This window comes from Phalacrocorax aristotelis, chromosome 1 (genome assembly GCF_949628215.1).
Source record: "Phalacrocorax aristotelis chromosome 1, bGulAri2.1, whole genome shotgun sequence".
NCBI lineage: Eukaryota > Metazoa > Chordata > Aves > Suliformes > Phalacrocoracidae > Phalacrocorax > Phalacrocorax aristotelis.
The window spans coordinates 100,702,727-100,719,015 of NC_134276.1; the positions used below are offsets into that span (position 1 = coordinate 100,702,727).

At 39.2% G+C, this 16,289-nt stretch overlaps 1 protein-coding gene across 2 annotated transcripts in view; it reads left to right on the forward strand.

Moving 5' to 3' along the window:
• Positions 1–16,289, forward strand: part of KCNJ6 (potassium inwardly rectifying channel subfamily J member 6) — a 170,519-nt gene that overhangs the window by 34,905 nt on the left and 119,325 nt on the right. Inside the window, exon 2 of one of the 2 annotated variants that reach the window (XM_075099989.1) lies at positions 14,965–15,013. The exons of the other annotated variant lie outside the window; for it this stretch is intronic. Coding sequence (XP_074956090.1) covers positions 14,989–15,013 — 25 coding nt within the window. The 5' untranslated portion in view covers positions 14,965–14,988. The remainder of the gene's footprint in view (positions 1–14,964; positions 15,014–16,289) is intronic. 2 annotated transcript variants of the gene reach the window in all.

Here is a 16,289-nt window from a genome sequence, read left to right on the forward strand (position 1 = left end):
ACTAAAAGCAGCAGCAGCAGCAAGAGGGAAAGGGGTAGCGAGGGAAAAGCCATGTATTTCAAATACAACATATTCTGTAGATCAGAGACCTTCAGATTCAGAAAATACCGCGGAAATCAGGGTTAAATCATTATATATTTCAACAAAATATACAACCAAAACATGGACAGAGCCATATTGGCTGTGCATCTACCAAGAAAGAGGCCAGAGGTGAGACAGGGCAAGGAGTGGGTAAATGGTTTGTGGATCTTTTCAATTTCTCTAATCTAGCTCAGATTGCTATCATGACTTTCACTAACAGAGATACTGCATGTAACTTCTGTAATAAAGAATGTACTGAATTGTGCTAGACAGAATAAAGAAAGGATTTAAAATCATAAAAGTTATGCTGAAGAATACAGCCCAGGGGTCTCAAAGTAGTAAGAGAGATTTTATTCACTGAAGAGTTGTAGTGAGGTGTTTCTCTTTTCAAATAAGGAATTATAAGATAAAGTGCTAGGGTTAAGTATTCTGTACACATTTCCTGGAAGTGGAGCTGTGATGTGATAAATCCAGTAGTTCTTGACTACTGTTAATGATGTGTTTGGGTATGTCAATGTAATTTTCTGGACCCGTTTAGTAATAAGGTAATAATTTCTTTCTCCTTGAATCTAAAATTCCCCTAAAATCACAAAAGAAGTGATTTTTGGAAATGATGTGACCTTGTGGATAAGGTCAAATAAAGCCCATAAACAAACAAACAAAAAACCCCAAACTCAAAAAAACCCAACCAAAGGAACCCTCCTAAGCAGAAAATTAAAAGTGATCCAAAGGTGCTAGGGGGTCTCATGCCTGTCTGATAATGTGAGAAAAACTTCTCCTTTGGAGACCTGAGTAGCAGAAAACAAAAGGTAATTACCATCTGACAGCTTTCTCTATATACAAAGAATTGGTAGCTCCTAATGGGCAGGTGCCCACATTAGAAAAAACATTAATTAGTACCCTTGTTGGCAGGCTCAGCTGAGAAAAACATGACTAAATGAGCATGGAAACTGAAGTGCCTTCTGTGATGATAATTGCATGTACCCACATTAATTGTAATTTGGGATGTGATTTTCCATTTGGATCTGAATCACTGAAAGGGTCTAGTTGTTGTGACAACATACGGGGATAATGACTCTATTAAAACACTCAGGGCCTAATTTCCAAAGGTATTCGTCACCTACACCTTCAATGGGATCAGAAAACTCTTGGTAGCTTTGAAAATTTGGACACTCATCATAATTTCAGTGCAAAATCTGCCAAGTAAGAATCATGAGAAAGGCACAAAGTAGCAGTGACTGTCAACACAATGAAAAGCAACAAATTTCGTAAAAATGAGGACGACAGAGAACTGTGAGAGGGAAAATGTTTTGTTTTCTTTTCTTTCATTTTACATGAAGGAAAAAAAGCAGTAATATAAATGTTGGACCTGCAAATTACACACATCAGCAACTTTCTTCAGTAGCAGAAACACAAATTCAAATAGTATATTAAAACTTAATTATTAGTTTCTAGAACAGCTGAAGGTATTTTTCACAAGGATAGACTCTAAGCAAGTACAGAATGATATGGAAAAGGCAGGTGTGATTTGACCAGATCCTCGGAAGTACTGGATGAAGCCTTTCACAAGAGGCTGGTTCCCAAGGCTGTAACACAGAAATGCCATTCTGGGCTCCAACATACTGTGGGCCTTTCTGCGAAAAAGACCGACAGTATAATCTGGAAAGATACGGGTCGTTCTGGTGATGTTCCATAAACCTGATTCACCTGACCAGTTGCAGAATCAATTACGCACCATCTCAAAAAGTCCAACCAAGTAATTTTCCCCTCATTTAAGTGTTTGGAGTGCCTGCTTTAAATTTTCCAATTGTTATTATAATCACTATGATAAACATCATGTTCTTTTAACTTGCTTGATATGAAACCCTTTGTAGCCATGATTCATACCAGCTTGCATCAAATTAGTGGTTATATAGCAATCAATTTAGCAAAGTGAAAATCATTCTGATCTGAGGAATTGCATCATCAGGGCTGATTTCAGAGGGTGGACAGAAAAATGAAGATACCTTGTTACTACTGTACACTCAGAAGAAGAAAAGAAGACTTGATTTCTCTTCAGTAGAATGCAAACCAAGGTAGTCACTTTAATTCTGGGCTTTTCAAATACCACAGAAGAGCCTGGAAAGAAATGAGAGCCTTAAGCCCTGACCCTGCACTGGGACATCTCTGCCTAGACTGAGCGAACCTGCAGTCGGACCGCATCCGCCAGAGCTTCCTGAAGATGCATAACAGGTCTGCCTGCACTTGATTTCACAATCAGGGCATATATGCCTATGTTGGGTAGCATTCTGCAGGCTTCTGCAGCTGAAATTGCTCTGGAAAGAAAGAAAACCAGAAAGAGATGAAAAATAGTCCAAAAAGTTGCATGTCAAGGCTTTGCAAAGCAGAACAAGTGGTTCCATTGAATGGTTAGGAAAGCCTGGAACTGCTCTGTTGTAGGTCAAATGACTAGGAGTACATCTGTATTTTTTCTCAAAATAAAAAAAAAAAAAAGAGGAATTTTAACCAAAAGATATCAAGAAATGACAAAACATCTTACCTAAATCTTGTTCCCATTTTCTGTGAGTAAAGATTAATTTAGCCTTAAATTATCTGAAGTTTTCTGAAGTGTTAAGTATTTAAGAATTATACAGCAGACATCAAAATCAAGTCAAGCCGCAAAAATCAGAAGATTTTTATGTATCTCATCTATTTTGCACAGTGGTAGAATGCTTATGTCAATAGGACAGTACGGGAACTGTCATGTGCTTATCTGTTTATTAACCAGGTTTGCACATAACTGAATAAATGTTGGGCATAACCTAGAATTGGGGGAGGAGAAAAGATACCATCAAAATAGGAGCAAAGGATGTTTTAAAAATTGGAGAAAAAAATATTTAAATACTTCTTCTGACTACATTTTTCTTGATTAAGATTTCACAAAAGAGCTCTTAGGAAATATATTTGTAATTCTGAGTAATAATGAACTTCCTCATAATTTTAAAATGCAGGAGACAATGGAGTTAAAAAAGATAACTGTAACGTTTTTTCTCAAAAAGTTAACATTGTTAACCACAAATAGTAAATAAATAATATCACCGAGAAAACCCCGAACTGGAATAAATAATATAACCACTAAATTCACAAAACAGCCTTAGAGACTTCTGACTTCTGTACCGTCCAGGGCAGCATGGTGCAGCTATATCCAACTTATCAGAAATTGTCCTGCCTCTTAAAATGGAGACACTGCAGCCATGTCAGCGGGTCCCAAGGCCAAGCTGATGAGCTCCACCCAGTGCCGCAGTGATGCCGCGTCCCAGGCTAGCCCCTCCACAGGCATGTGGCTGCATTAGCTCGCGTGTGCGGTAGGCAGGAGGTCTCTGCACAGGGACTGGTGTACTGAGGAGACTCGTCCTAAGTTTACAGGTAAATGCACTCAAGGTGACAAAAACCAAGAAGGATTCTCAGCTGATAATCAATTTGTGCTTGATGTGCGGTAAAGCTCTGATGCTCTTGCGAGTCTTTGCTGCTTGGCATTGCCCTCTCTGAGTGCTGGCTGTGCTAGTGCAGCTCTGGGGCAAGGTGAGCACCTCACTCTTTCATACACAGGCTGGGCCTGAACATACTCCTACTCTCTGCTCTCTCTGTACCATTGTACAAGGTGTTCATCCACACCAGGAGCCTTCAGCCTTCACATAGGACATAGGCCCACCAGCAGCTCCAGAGGCTGCTCTCTAACCTACTGCTGCTTCTACTTTAAGCGTGGAGGCATCTCAGACAAGAGGCAAGAGTGGTTAAAACAATTAAAAAAGGTGGAGGAAAAGGCAGAGCTTTGTAATGTTGAAGGAGCAGGGACTCCTTTGGAACAATAGTGAGGGACAGGTGTATGTTACAGCAGCTTAGATGGCTGAGGGAAGAACAGTCACATAGGAAAGTGATGGAGGCCTTCTTAGAGACATCAAGGTACAGCAGAGGAGACTATCTGCTAGTGGCACTATCATTACGGTTTGATACCTGTGTAACAGAATAAAACGCTTTATCCCATCCCATCTCGATTAGAGCACTTATTTTTTCCCTTTAGAAGCTAATAGCTATTAATATTTTATTACTATTAACAATTAGATTAAAAGCAACAGAAATGTCTAGCTTCATGAGCTGACCATTTATCACGAGCATCATATATATTATTTTGGGGGTGGTTAAACCTAGAGAGAACTAAAGCTCGTACATTTTGAAACCTCTCCATTATATGGCACTATATATAAAGTGCAATCAGCTGTACTATCTGAGGAACACAGATTTGCTGTGTCTGATTTGTAAATCTTTAGTCTGATTCACACAGAGTTTGTCCAGATATTCCACATAAAATGTATTCAAATACCCGAGACTGAATACAGATGTCTACGTAGCACAACACAAAACATGTCTAGGTAAAAAGCTAACTCAAGTACTTGCAGCGCAGTTATATTAGTGCAGGGCTCTTGTAGACTAATTTACTAGTTGACAGTTATTGTTCTTTCAGAGGCCGCTTGGGGATCTCTAGGCGGCATTGCAATGTGCCGAGATGGCATTCCCTCACAGAAAACAGCCTTTGTTTGAAACAATAAATGTGAATGCTATCTCTAGCCTCAGCCGACAGTGAGCACGAGTCTCCTAGGGCAGTCAGAACCCTTTGTCAGCTTGGTCTAAGTACTGGGAGAACGGTGAGAGCAACAGTGCAATGATTTTCACTGTTTTGCATTTTTATTAATGAACATTTTATACTTCTCTGTCATTTATGATCATGTATATTGTAATACATTGTACACATTATTAAAACAAGAATATCTCCAGAGTCTAAAGACTTGAGGTGACGCTATGATTGAGCCGGTGCAGTTCAGGCAGTAGACAGTCCCTGCCTCAAAGATGTACAGTCTGTTTAGCTTAGGTAGATAGTACGTGTGGGTTTGAGGGGTAGAGAGGGAGGCGTGTGCAGTGTGATGGCAACAAACGGCGTGCTAGTTTCACAACCGTTCTTTTTAGAAGTGTGGGAAAGTGTGAAAAGAGGGAGAAGGAAGGTTAGTTATAAAGTTAGATGGAGAGAAAAGGGAAGGGAGAGAGCATTTTAGGAAAGGTGATGGGCTGAATAAGACAAGAGAGAACAAGAAGAAGAAACCATATGTGAGGGTGAGGAGAGTGGGAGGTGAAGGGTAGGAGCAACCTTTAGCACAGCAGAAAGGCAATAGTCAATACTACAGGAATTTCAGAGAGATGGGGCTTCATACACCCTGTCTTTAGCCATATAACAAGTATTTAGTTTGATTTAGTCATGTCAGCTGTATTTCTAATGAGTTGAGCACTTCCACCAGTGATTTTTCTACATGAGACACCTGGCTAACTTGCCTTTGGAGGTGCTGATTTCCCTCTGTTGATGCTACAGGAAGTCTGAATAACTTCCTTAGACTGTATATTCAAATTTTTAGTGGGTTGAACCTAGGTGACATGAGCCCCAAGCCCTATGTCCAAAAGTCTCTGTTTGACTGTTTCTGATGCAGCTCCTATTATTTTTTACACTAACTCTGAAAAGCTGGCAGATTGAAGGCCAGGGTTGTGACTTTGTGCAACTGGGGAAAGATGGAGCTTCACCGTAAGGTGGGAAGTTCACTGATAAGAAAGTAATCATCTGTGGAAGACACAAACTTGAGAATGAAGTCTGTGTTCTTAAATTCAGAAAGGCTGGTTTACCTCCGCATTTCTTTTTTTTAATGCTTTTGCAGTTTCACTGAAAAATGTCTATGTAAGCCTGCCTGAATATCAGCATAAGCAACCAAAAGTTCAGTTTTCTCTCAGGGAGTAGTAAGTGAGAGGCATTTTCAGGCATTTTTCAGTAAGACAGGGAGGTACTTTCATTATTAGCATTTTTGCATCATCACACATTACTTGTTCTTTTTCAACTCATCTGCTTTTGAAGATTTTTTTAAAGAGATTTAACAACAAAAGGCTGCTAAAATTGGAAACTGTGTGAGATACTTTAGTATTTTTCAATTGGAGCCAATTCTGACACTGAAGAAATTCTTGTTTAAGAACTTTCAACGAATGAAAAAGATCATAGCACAAAACCAAGAAAAATGTCAGTTCCCCTGTTGTATATTTATCATTTAAGTCTCACAAGGCACCTGAGGAAGTAAGTTCACTTTTGAAATGGTTGATCTCTTCTATTCAGTTATGAGTTGTTTTAACAATGCATCAAGGCAAGTAATAAACAAAGCATACTTTATTAGATCATTATCCTCTTAAAGAGTTTAAATAACGGTTTCTAGATTAGTTCAGGCATACTTCTACCTATAATTTTTCATGTGAAATCCCCAGTCTATAAATATTCTTTAAAGTGATTCTAATTGAAATCTGGACTTTAATGCTACAAGAATACAAACCAGTTGAGATTTTCTATTTGGGGGGCACAGAAGAAATTAGTTCATTAAAAACTAAATGTACGCATTATTAACAGCTGAAAAGATTGGATTTTAAAGCCTCCTTTTTATAGTGAATCCCCTCTTTTGTGTTTCTACCATCTTTTCCAAATAAGGTAGCTGCTGCTATCTCAAGGTAACTTACATTTCACAGAATCACAGAATGGCAGGGGTTGGAAGGGACCTCTGGAGATCATCTTGTCCAACCCCCCTGCTTGAGCAGGGACACCCAGAGCAGGGGGCACAGGAACGCGTCCAGGCAGGTTTTTAATGTCTCCAGGGAAGGAGACTCCACAGCCTCCCTGGGCAGCCTGTGCCACTGCTCTGGCACCCTCACAGGAAAGAAGTTTTTCCTCATATTCAGGTGGAACTTCCCATGTTCCAACTTGTGCCCGTTGCCCCTTGTCCTGTCACTGGGCACGATTGAAAAGAGCCTAGTCCCATCATCCTGACACCCACCCTTTAGCTATTTATAAGCATTGTCAAGGTCCCCCCTCAGTCTTCTCTTGTCCAGGCTGAACAAAACCAAGTCTCTCAGCCTTTCCTTATAAGAGGGATGCTCCAGACCCCTGATCATCTTGGTAGCTCTCCGCTGGACTCTCTCCAGTAGTTGTCTGTCTGTCTCAGACTGGGGGACCCAAAACTGGACACAGTACTCCTGATGTGGCCTCACCAGGGCAGAGGAGAGGGGGAGGATAACCTCCCTCGACCTGCTGGCCACACTCCTTTTAATCCATCCCAGGATACCGTTGGCCTCCTTGGCCACAAGGGCACATTGCTGGCTAATGATTCACTTGCTGTCCACCAGCACTCCCAGGTCCTTCTCAGTAGAGTTGCTTTCCAGTAGGTCAGCCCCCAGCCTGTACAAGTGCATGGGGTTTTTCCTCCCCAGGTGAGGGACCTTAAATTTGCTTTTGTTCTATTATGATTCTTTTTCTTCTATCTCGATTTTTCTTCTGTTACGATTCAGAATATATTCATGAATTATGTCCTAAAAAGGAAAAGAGCAGTTTCTTAAGAGTTTGATCCAAAGGTTTTTGAATTGGTAAGAACTTTTCCACTGATTATAGAGCTTTTCACCATGCATTAATTATACACAGCGACCCTATCTGCAGTCAGGAAATTTAGATGACAAAGCATATGTAAGATTATCCACTCTGTCTTGAAGACCGTTTGCTGAGTTGTAATTTATGCTGTTTTGTCCAATGGGGTTTCAACAGCCCTAAGTAAAAAGCTTTCCAACCTTTTTAGTATAGCATCACTACATCATTTTTTTGCAAGGATATTTTGCTCGATTTTCAGCTCACACTTACACTTGCTTAGTTTCACAATGCAGGCTAGACGTGTTGTATGTAAGACTTAAATAATCCATTGCAATTACTTTCATCCAGAATTTGTTAGAACACCCAAGCTGAGCTTCTCGAAAGCAAGCAGTACATATAGTTTGTTGGCTGTAAAAGTACAGAAGTGGAAGCTGTCCTAGTGTTTAGTCTCATTAGACTGATTGTCTTAGAAGAAATGTATTTTTATTGGAATCTGAGGCAATCAAATAGAACTTCAGACATTCTGTAGAGTCTTTGTAATGGGAGATGAAAATTAAGATGATATACTTCACCCTGTAGAGCAATGAAACTAAGAAACTGCCTTTAATCATGTAATAATACCACAGCGTTACTTAACTCCCACCTTTGGTCTCTTAGATACCCAAAATATTTCTTTATTAACTATCACTGTGTAATGTTCCCATTAGTTCCTTAATGGCCATTTCATATTAATGCTTAAGTGACTATTCTACAGTTGACAGCAGAAGCAACAAGAATTTAACAGCATAAAAATGTAAAACAGAGTTGTTCATAAAATAATCTGCGTCTTCTGGCACCGTTACCACAATAAATTAAGGATACTTAAATGCCTTTAGTGCTGAGGTTTGCTGCCAAAGGTAGGATATTTTAACATTTTTTTAGATTCATGTTCTCTGCAATCACTTTTAATAGTTTAAAAATGTGAAGTTCTTTAGTTTTTTAAGAAAAACTGAAAACCTGAAACTTACTACAGCTTAGATCTTAAAATGCCAAAAACATAAAGCCTTTCTCTCTCTCCTTCTCTCCTTTTTTTTTTTTTTGTTTCCTAGATAAGTACTCTCCTACAAACTCATAGATTATTTTTTCTCTTTATCTTGTTCAAACTTTGTTTTTTTAATTTGTGTTCTGGTAGATGCAAGTACATTTAAAAGTGTTCACACATGCTCAACAGCAGTCAGTAATATTTATTTATGCTGCTTCTGTTACCAGATAGATTTCCTACCCTCAAAGCCACCACACACCATTCCCACTGTTTAATATATGAATATTTGTTCCTCCTAGTTAGAAAATGACAATGTATTTGCAATGGACTTAATACATGATTCTGTGAGCTTTGTATCTTGAGTCTGAGGGAAGCTGACAAACTTCTCTAGAATTGCTGCTTGATTTTTCTGCCTGGAAAAAACCCAGAGATTCTTCCATACATATTTCACAGACCAAGTGTGAATGATGAGTAAGATAGTTAACTAAAAACTATGAGAAATGAAAAAAAAACCTATATTCTAGAACCCGGAGAAATAAATTCAGTTCCTCCTGCTGTTAATGCAAATTTCCTCCATATAAGTCATCTTACATCAGAGTTACTGAGAGTGCTTTATGATATCTAAACACATTAATGAGCCATACTCACCCCTACTGCTCAATAACTCTAGTGAACCCAGCTAAGGTACACTCTCAGTGAAGCCTGCTCACTCCATCTATTCAAATACTGTATTTTAAGCTCATTCCAACTGATGCAAATTGAAACCACCTCTTGTGCCAAGCACAGGATAGTCCTCTAAAATGTATTCTTAGCCATTCAAATGCTGGGATCACTGCAGAGGAATGCAGATTACTTGCTAGTATTCTCACCTTTAAAGCTGAGGATGAAGCCAATTTGCTTGAGATCACACTGTGCTGGGTCCTGCACAAAAACAGTCATTACGGTCTCTACTCCAAGAGTTAATTCTAGAAAACAAGCAAAAACAGGTGGTTGGGACCAACCACCTTTCTTGGTATAGGCAACACAGAATAATAAAAATAAACATGACATACACTATTTTTTAGCTTTGGGACAAGGAGGCATGAAAAGCAACTCACATAAAACTAGGCAGATCTTACATACAGCTTTAGTTTTGGTAATAGTAAAATAATGCAATAACACAGTGCATCTCATTGCTAGAGGTCCTAAAGATGGGCTATTAAGCTATATTATTCCTGTGTTGGATATGTGTCCAGATAGAAGTGAAAGTTCCCACAGTGTTTTTCAAAAGCAAGAGCTCCAACTCCTTCCAACAATCCCTCTCCCCCTAAAATAAGCTATGCTTTCAAGAGCTGAGTGTAGGCTATTGCTAAAATGAATAACACATAATGAGTGCTGCATTTGCCTACACACCATTGCCTAACAACCAGTATCTAATTCATTACTGCAAAGCATCTGAGGATGACACGGGTATGAAAGACACTATGTTAAAATGAAATTCTATTATTCTCGTTTAATAGTGTTTCAAACATAACACCATTTCCATGTAGTTTGAAAAGTAATTTAAGATATCCCAAGATAGATTACTCTAAGCTAAAATTTCAGAAAAGGTTCTTCTTTGCTTCTTGCTCATTGAATTTACATTTAGTGATTGAATAGCTATTGCCTTAAAGCATACATCAATGAAATTACTAGGGATTTGCCACTGAATTACTTTCAAAAGTAACAAAGCTTCACAAAAAGTATGTGTAATGGATATAATGTATTTGAGTTCTCATCCATAGCTCAGCCTGTACAGGACTGATGAAGTACTCTTAGAAATTTTAACCAAAGTTCTACTATTACTTCAATAGATTCCTAACATGTCGGCACACCTCTGCACTTGTGAACTGGCAAAAGTGCAAGAGAAGTTTCAGCCACGCAGTAAACAAACAAAACAAAGATAGTTATCTCATTAATTTTTGCCAGCTGAAGCTAACAGCCATTGAAAAGGAAGTTTCAGGGTGTGCCCATGCCCTTCTATCAGAAAAATTACAGGAAGATTATGCCCAGTAATTTTTCCTTACAGGACAAGTGGCCTAGGTACTTTTGATTCCCATCTGGAATTTGATGCAATCCTCACTCTCTGCTCATATATGACACTGAAAACATTAAGCCTGAGCTGCCTTGTTGGCATTATTGACATCATCTTGTGTGCCTCTGACAGGAACCTATGGCAGATGATGCAGCATGGGCAGTCAAGCAAGGAGAGCTTTACACAAAGGTGCCTGATTTTCTTTGGCTGAGAAGAGAGAGAGTGATGTGAAGGCCACACTTTCTGTGTTGGCACTTAGAGAATCACATCAAATCCATGAATGTTGTAACAGCATGATAATAATTTGAGATTAAAATCAGTGCAAGACGGCACACCATAGTCTCGAGACATTGTAGGATTGGGCAACTGTTCACTTGCCTTAAGGAAGCTTATATAAAGGAAATACCTTTAAATCTGACTATTCAATTAGAAAAGGCACCATGAGTTTATAATAATGCTTAAATTTCACATCAGTGCCAAACAAACTCTTCAAAATAAACTAAGGCTGGGCACACAGCTAAAAAAAAAAAAGCTCCACTAGAAAAGGAGAGTTTGCAGCTTCTTTCTTACACCCTCAGCTGAATGAAAGACCTCAGCAGCAGTGCAAAAAGTATAAAGAAGCATTTTAAATACCCATTTTTACTAGTTGAAGTTAGCATGCTTCACATATGGATTTACATTTCACACATCCCTTCTTGCGTCACAATCATATCATCTACCGCTTGCACTTTACGTGCATATAATTTAAAATACAAGAGCAGGATTTCTTACTTTTTATACACCCAGGAAGATGGTAGCCATCTCACACAGGTATGCACACACAATCCAGTCTCTTACAAAGGCAGATTCTGTCTCTGCTGCTCCTCTGAGGCTGCGGAAGATTGGGGTTCTTGGCCCCAGAACAGATACACTGTCAGCAACAGCCCATGGATTCAAGCCCCTGCAGAAATCACTCCATGCTGACGACACAGCTACAGAAAAAGAGATGAGCATCACTGTATTAGGAGACACAAAATAATAAGGCCTGCTTTTCTTGATGTGCTTTCTGAAGTGGCAATTCTTGTTTACCCAGTAATCTCAAGAGGGAATACTACCACAGTCTGCCCTTAAAGAGGAGTTCTATCCTGACATGAAACACCGTGTTGTTTGGGTTTTGTTTTGTTGGTTTGGTTTTTTTTTTAAAAAAAAGAAGGCAAGTCTTACTGTGCTGTCAGCCTATATTCAAAATCACATCTGCCGAATTCAGGACCAAAAGTATGTTTTAATGTTTTTTTTTCCCCCAAGCTAATCTGTTAGAATTCGTTCTGTCATATAGGATGGAATTCTATCTTTATCTGCTATCAAAGTCCATATTTCTTAGAGGTGTTCAAATTTTCTTAAGATATGCCATTTTGATAAAACATACGAATGGAAACATTTGCTGTAGAATGACAGATCACACAGAATCACAGAATTTCCAGAACTTCATAGTGTGTACATGTGCACGTACTAGCGATCATTACAGAAAGGAAAAAATGCAAAACTTGAGAGAATAATTTCATACAGAATCTAAACTTTAGTGGTAACAGTAAAAAGAGATTCTTTTTTTTCAATCAAATACATGGAAAATGGGATGTCATTTTTTAACCTGTCCTATTGAGAAATGACGTTCGAACAAGAGTACCTTTATCTTCTAAAGAAGGAAGATCAGAACTTCAGTAGTCCTGGTTATTTCTCCTACAAAGAGTAAACCAATCTTTTTCAATATTTTTCAAATGCAGCAATTAGTTGAATCTTGTTAGCCATTTCATGTTGTCTCTTTAACAGGGAAATTCACACAGGTGACAGTATCAGAAGCCCTAGAACCGTAGCTTTCTTCTTCAACATGCTATACTCTAACAGCTGCAGGGAAGATATGCAGTCTTTTTACATGTAAATGTTTCTGTGCTTACATGTCAATGTTCTCAGGCCATTACTGGAGGAAATAGTCCATTCTGTTAGCGCTTGCCTTTACCAGCTTCCTCAGAACAAATATTTGATCATTAGCAGAACTCAAAAACTTGTAACTTTCTCCCTATATATTATATTTAATACTTTCACTTTAAAAGGAAGGACATTGTAGTCTCCTATGTCCTTACGATAGACCTCATCATTAGTAAAAAGTATATAAAAATATGCAAGAGCAAAGTATTAATATTTAAATCCACAGCTTGTTATTAGTCTAATAAATCCAGCCTTTCATCTCCAGCCTTCAACATTGATCTTCCCCAACCATTCCTGATAAACTATAAGTTCTCTAGTGGAAGGAGGTGTTTTAAGGTCACATTATAAAACAACATGGACACAAATTACCGATGATTTTCACAGTGTTGTGCTTTCCTTTGATGATTAATACCATGCAAGAAATTGCCATACGGGACCATTTTTTTTTTTTTAACTGGCACTCTTGTGCTATTTCTTTATTCTTTTTTTCTTTCATAGTAATGCGTGAATCTGATGCTGAATGCTACATTATCAGCATGGCTTAGTGCATTGACCGCACCACAGATTCAGGACATAATCATAAACCTTTGTCTTAATATGAAATGTTCTAAGGGGTATGCATACAGTTGTGAAGCATTGTCTGCTCATTTCATGCATTCCAATGTTTTCTATTGCTATGAAATGTGAGCTTTTTATTAGCAGAAGTCTAGCTTTCTGAAGAGCAAGCAGTAGCATATTTGGTGTAGAAAATATTTCTTTTAGATTTTTTGCACCAGGCAGAAGCCAGTACTGTGACAAAACAGAGACAGACAGACCTCATTTCCTCTCAAGTCATGGGACGATCCTCCTCTTTTAAATAAAGCAGGAGGGGTAGCTTTTGTGACAGCCTGGCACCTCTGTAACACGGTCTGCCCATGTCGTAGCCAAACAGCATCAGAAGACTACATCTATACCGCCAAATAACACCTGCCAGAGACCATTCTCACACCATTCTCAGCTCATGGCTTGTCCTGGTGCTGTTTGTTAGTATAGACCCAGCCAGAGATGCTGCCATGCTGAATCCTGTTCCAACCTTTTCAGCAGCTACTGCAGGCCACCCTGCCCAGAAACCCACACCTTGTCCCAAAGCTGAGAAAGGGGGCAGGGAACATTTGCTCCACATTGCTGCCCATTGAAGTCATATTAGGAGGAAATTCTTGCTCCTGCTGAGGTTTTGGGAAAAAAATGCTGCTTGGATCAAGAGCTGACATCTGCACACCAATGGCCCATGACACTCACTCCGGCAGCCTCCACAGAGGTGGAGCCAGGCTCCCACACCCTTTATTAATAAGTGTTGACACCCAGCCCTCTTCCCTTTGGCTTTTCCAGCTGGACTTGTCAGCTGTGGTTAAGACTAGCAAACATCTGGGCTGTTTGCATTTTGAAGACAGCTGTGGGATAAGGGGCAGGTAACCATTAGCTCAGCTTACCTACGGGGCTGAGACTCAGTCACCGAAGATGCTTGTAGAGTTTCAGGGATCATAAGAGTGAGAGCAGCCCCACCACATCTTCTCAAAACCAACTAAGTAGAGATTAAAGGGCTTTGAAGGGCTGAATGTTTTAATTCAGGCCAAACTCTGGCTCTGAAATCAGGAGATTGGACCCAGCCTCCATTGCTTTGGCTGAGGCATGCTTTGGGGCATTGGTCCCTGTTAAGGGAAATTCCACCAAATCCAAGGGCTCTTGATTGACCGAGCCTTCTGTCAAAACAGGCTTGGTTGCAACAGCTACAACCACTATCTGAAACAGGAAAACAAAATTAGATTTTAAAAATTATGCCAAAAACAAGTGACAAAGACAAGCAGGTTTGATTGGGAGTCCCTCATGTATGGAAGAAATAAACAAAGCAGTACTTCAGTTAGTTCATTTCAGTGTCAGACCCAATATCATAACATTCACTCCAGCTTCCATCTGAAATTTATTTCTAAATAAGTGCTTTCTTTCCTTCAGTATATCTGTTTGTGGGATGTTTCATATCTTTTGTCAGGAAGTCCTAACACACTTGCAAATTTTAGTACAGAGGACAAAACAGAGGAGGGTTTCCTCCTCCATTATCACTTTGATTGAATAACTTCAATTACTCCAACTAGATACACACAGACAAACAGAGAAATAAATACAAGTTTCACACTTCATAGCTGACACCATCCAGAGACTATAAGAAAAAGCCCCTAGAGGTGTGGACTATTTCGGAGTACATTCTAAATCCCTAAACACAATAGAAATAGATAAAGGATTAATGTTCTTCCCTCACATTACCACTTGCACTCAAGTGTATTTATATTTATATATATATTATATATATTTGTTTGTTTTTTATTTTGTCTGTTCCCCCAGGAGAAGCCCAAAAGAGAAACAGAGATGGCCAAATTGACAGAGTCGATGAGTGAGTACAAATAGGAAGTTCAACCACTTTTTTTTTTTTCCATCTGTCCCCCTCCCTTACATGATGCCACAAAACAAGAAAATAGTGCTTGCATTCAGGGATCTCATTCATCCCTGTCTTCCCTCCTAACTTCATCACAAATCATTCCACTCCCCCCCAAAAAAAAAGAAATCCCCAAAACAAGGACTGCTATTTTCTTCTTGTACTGTTTAAACCACCTGTATTTGGATCTAAACCCAGCAAAGGAGCTACTGTGTGTTTGACTTCATGAGCCTGAGGTTTACTTAAATAAAATGTAACTACTTGCAGAGTTAATGAGCGCCTAAGTTATTTGATTCAAGTTAGTGCGTGCCTTTCTTCACAAGCTTACAAAAGGTCACACTAAATCCAGTCTACCTATGCCAGATTCATCCAACAGGAATTATGCCCAGAGATATATATGGAAAGCTTTCCATTAACTTCACTGGTTTCTAAGAGGTGTGTGTTGTCTTAAATATATAACCAACAAGAGGTAGTTTGTACTTCTGCCATAACATGGGATCTAGATGATGGAGTAGCGCCTATAAACACTTGCAGCTGAGAGACACAGACTGGATAATCTATTTCTGGACAAAATTTTGAGACAATTTAAGACAAAATACTGGCAAACCAATGTCTCTTTCCCAAAACTTACCTAGCTCCACAACCTATGCAAGCTTAAATACATTGGCTTTGAAAGGGAGAAATCTTTTACTCTGCTTAACCAGAGACTACAGAAAGACAGAAATACAGACATGCATAAGACTCATTTACAGAAGAAAGTTGCCTCCAGTTAATTTTTTCTGGTTTTGTAGAGAACAAATATTCCTAGGGCAGCACTTCCCTGCCTTTTTGCTTTCCCAGGTCATTTGGCTTCTTTCTGAAATCTTTCAATGTATCTCCTTACATATGCCATTGCAGGGCAGAGTCACCACTACTAGCTATAAAAAATTATTTCAGTGTCAGAAAGAACCTATCCCACAAAACGGTGCTGCAGACCTAGGAGATGCAATAGAGGCAACAGAACATCCATGTAGCAGAGGCTCTATTCCTAAAGCTTCATGCACAGATACAGGACACAAGTCAACCTGAGAGTTCCTCTCCCCGTGGGGAGAGCCTTGCTAATCAGTAGCTGACTACAGGCAATGGTATAAGATACATGACAACCTGCTGATGGGTAGTTAAACTCTCATTAAAGCACTGGATGGCGTTCTTGCCATGGAGGTGTGTGTTTTTATCTGAATGCTGTTCTGTCTGC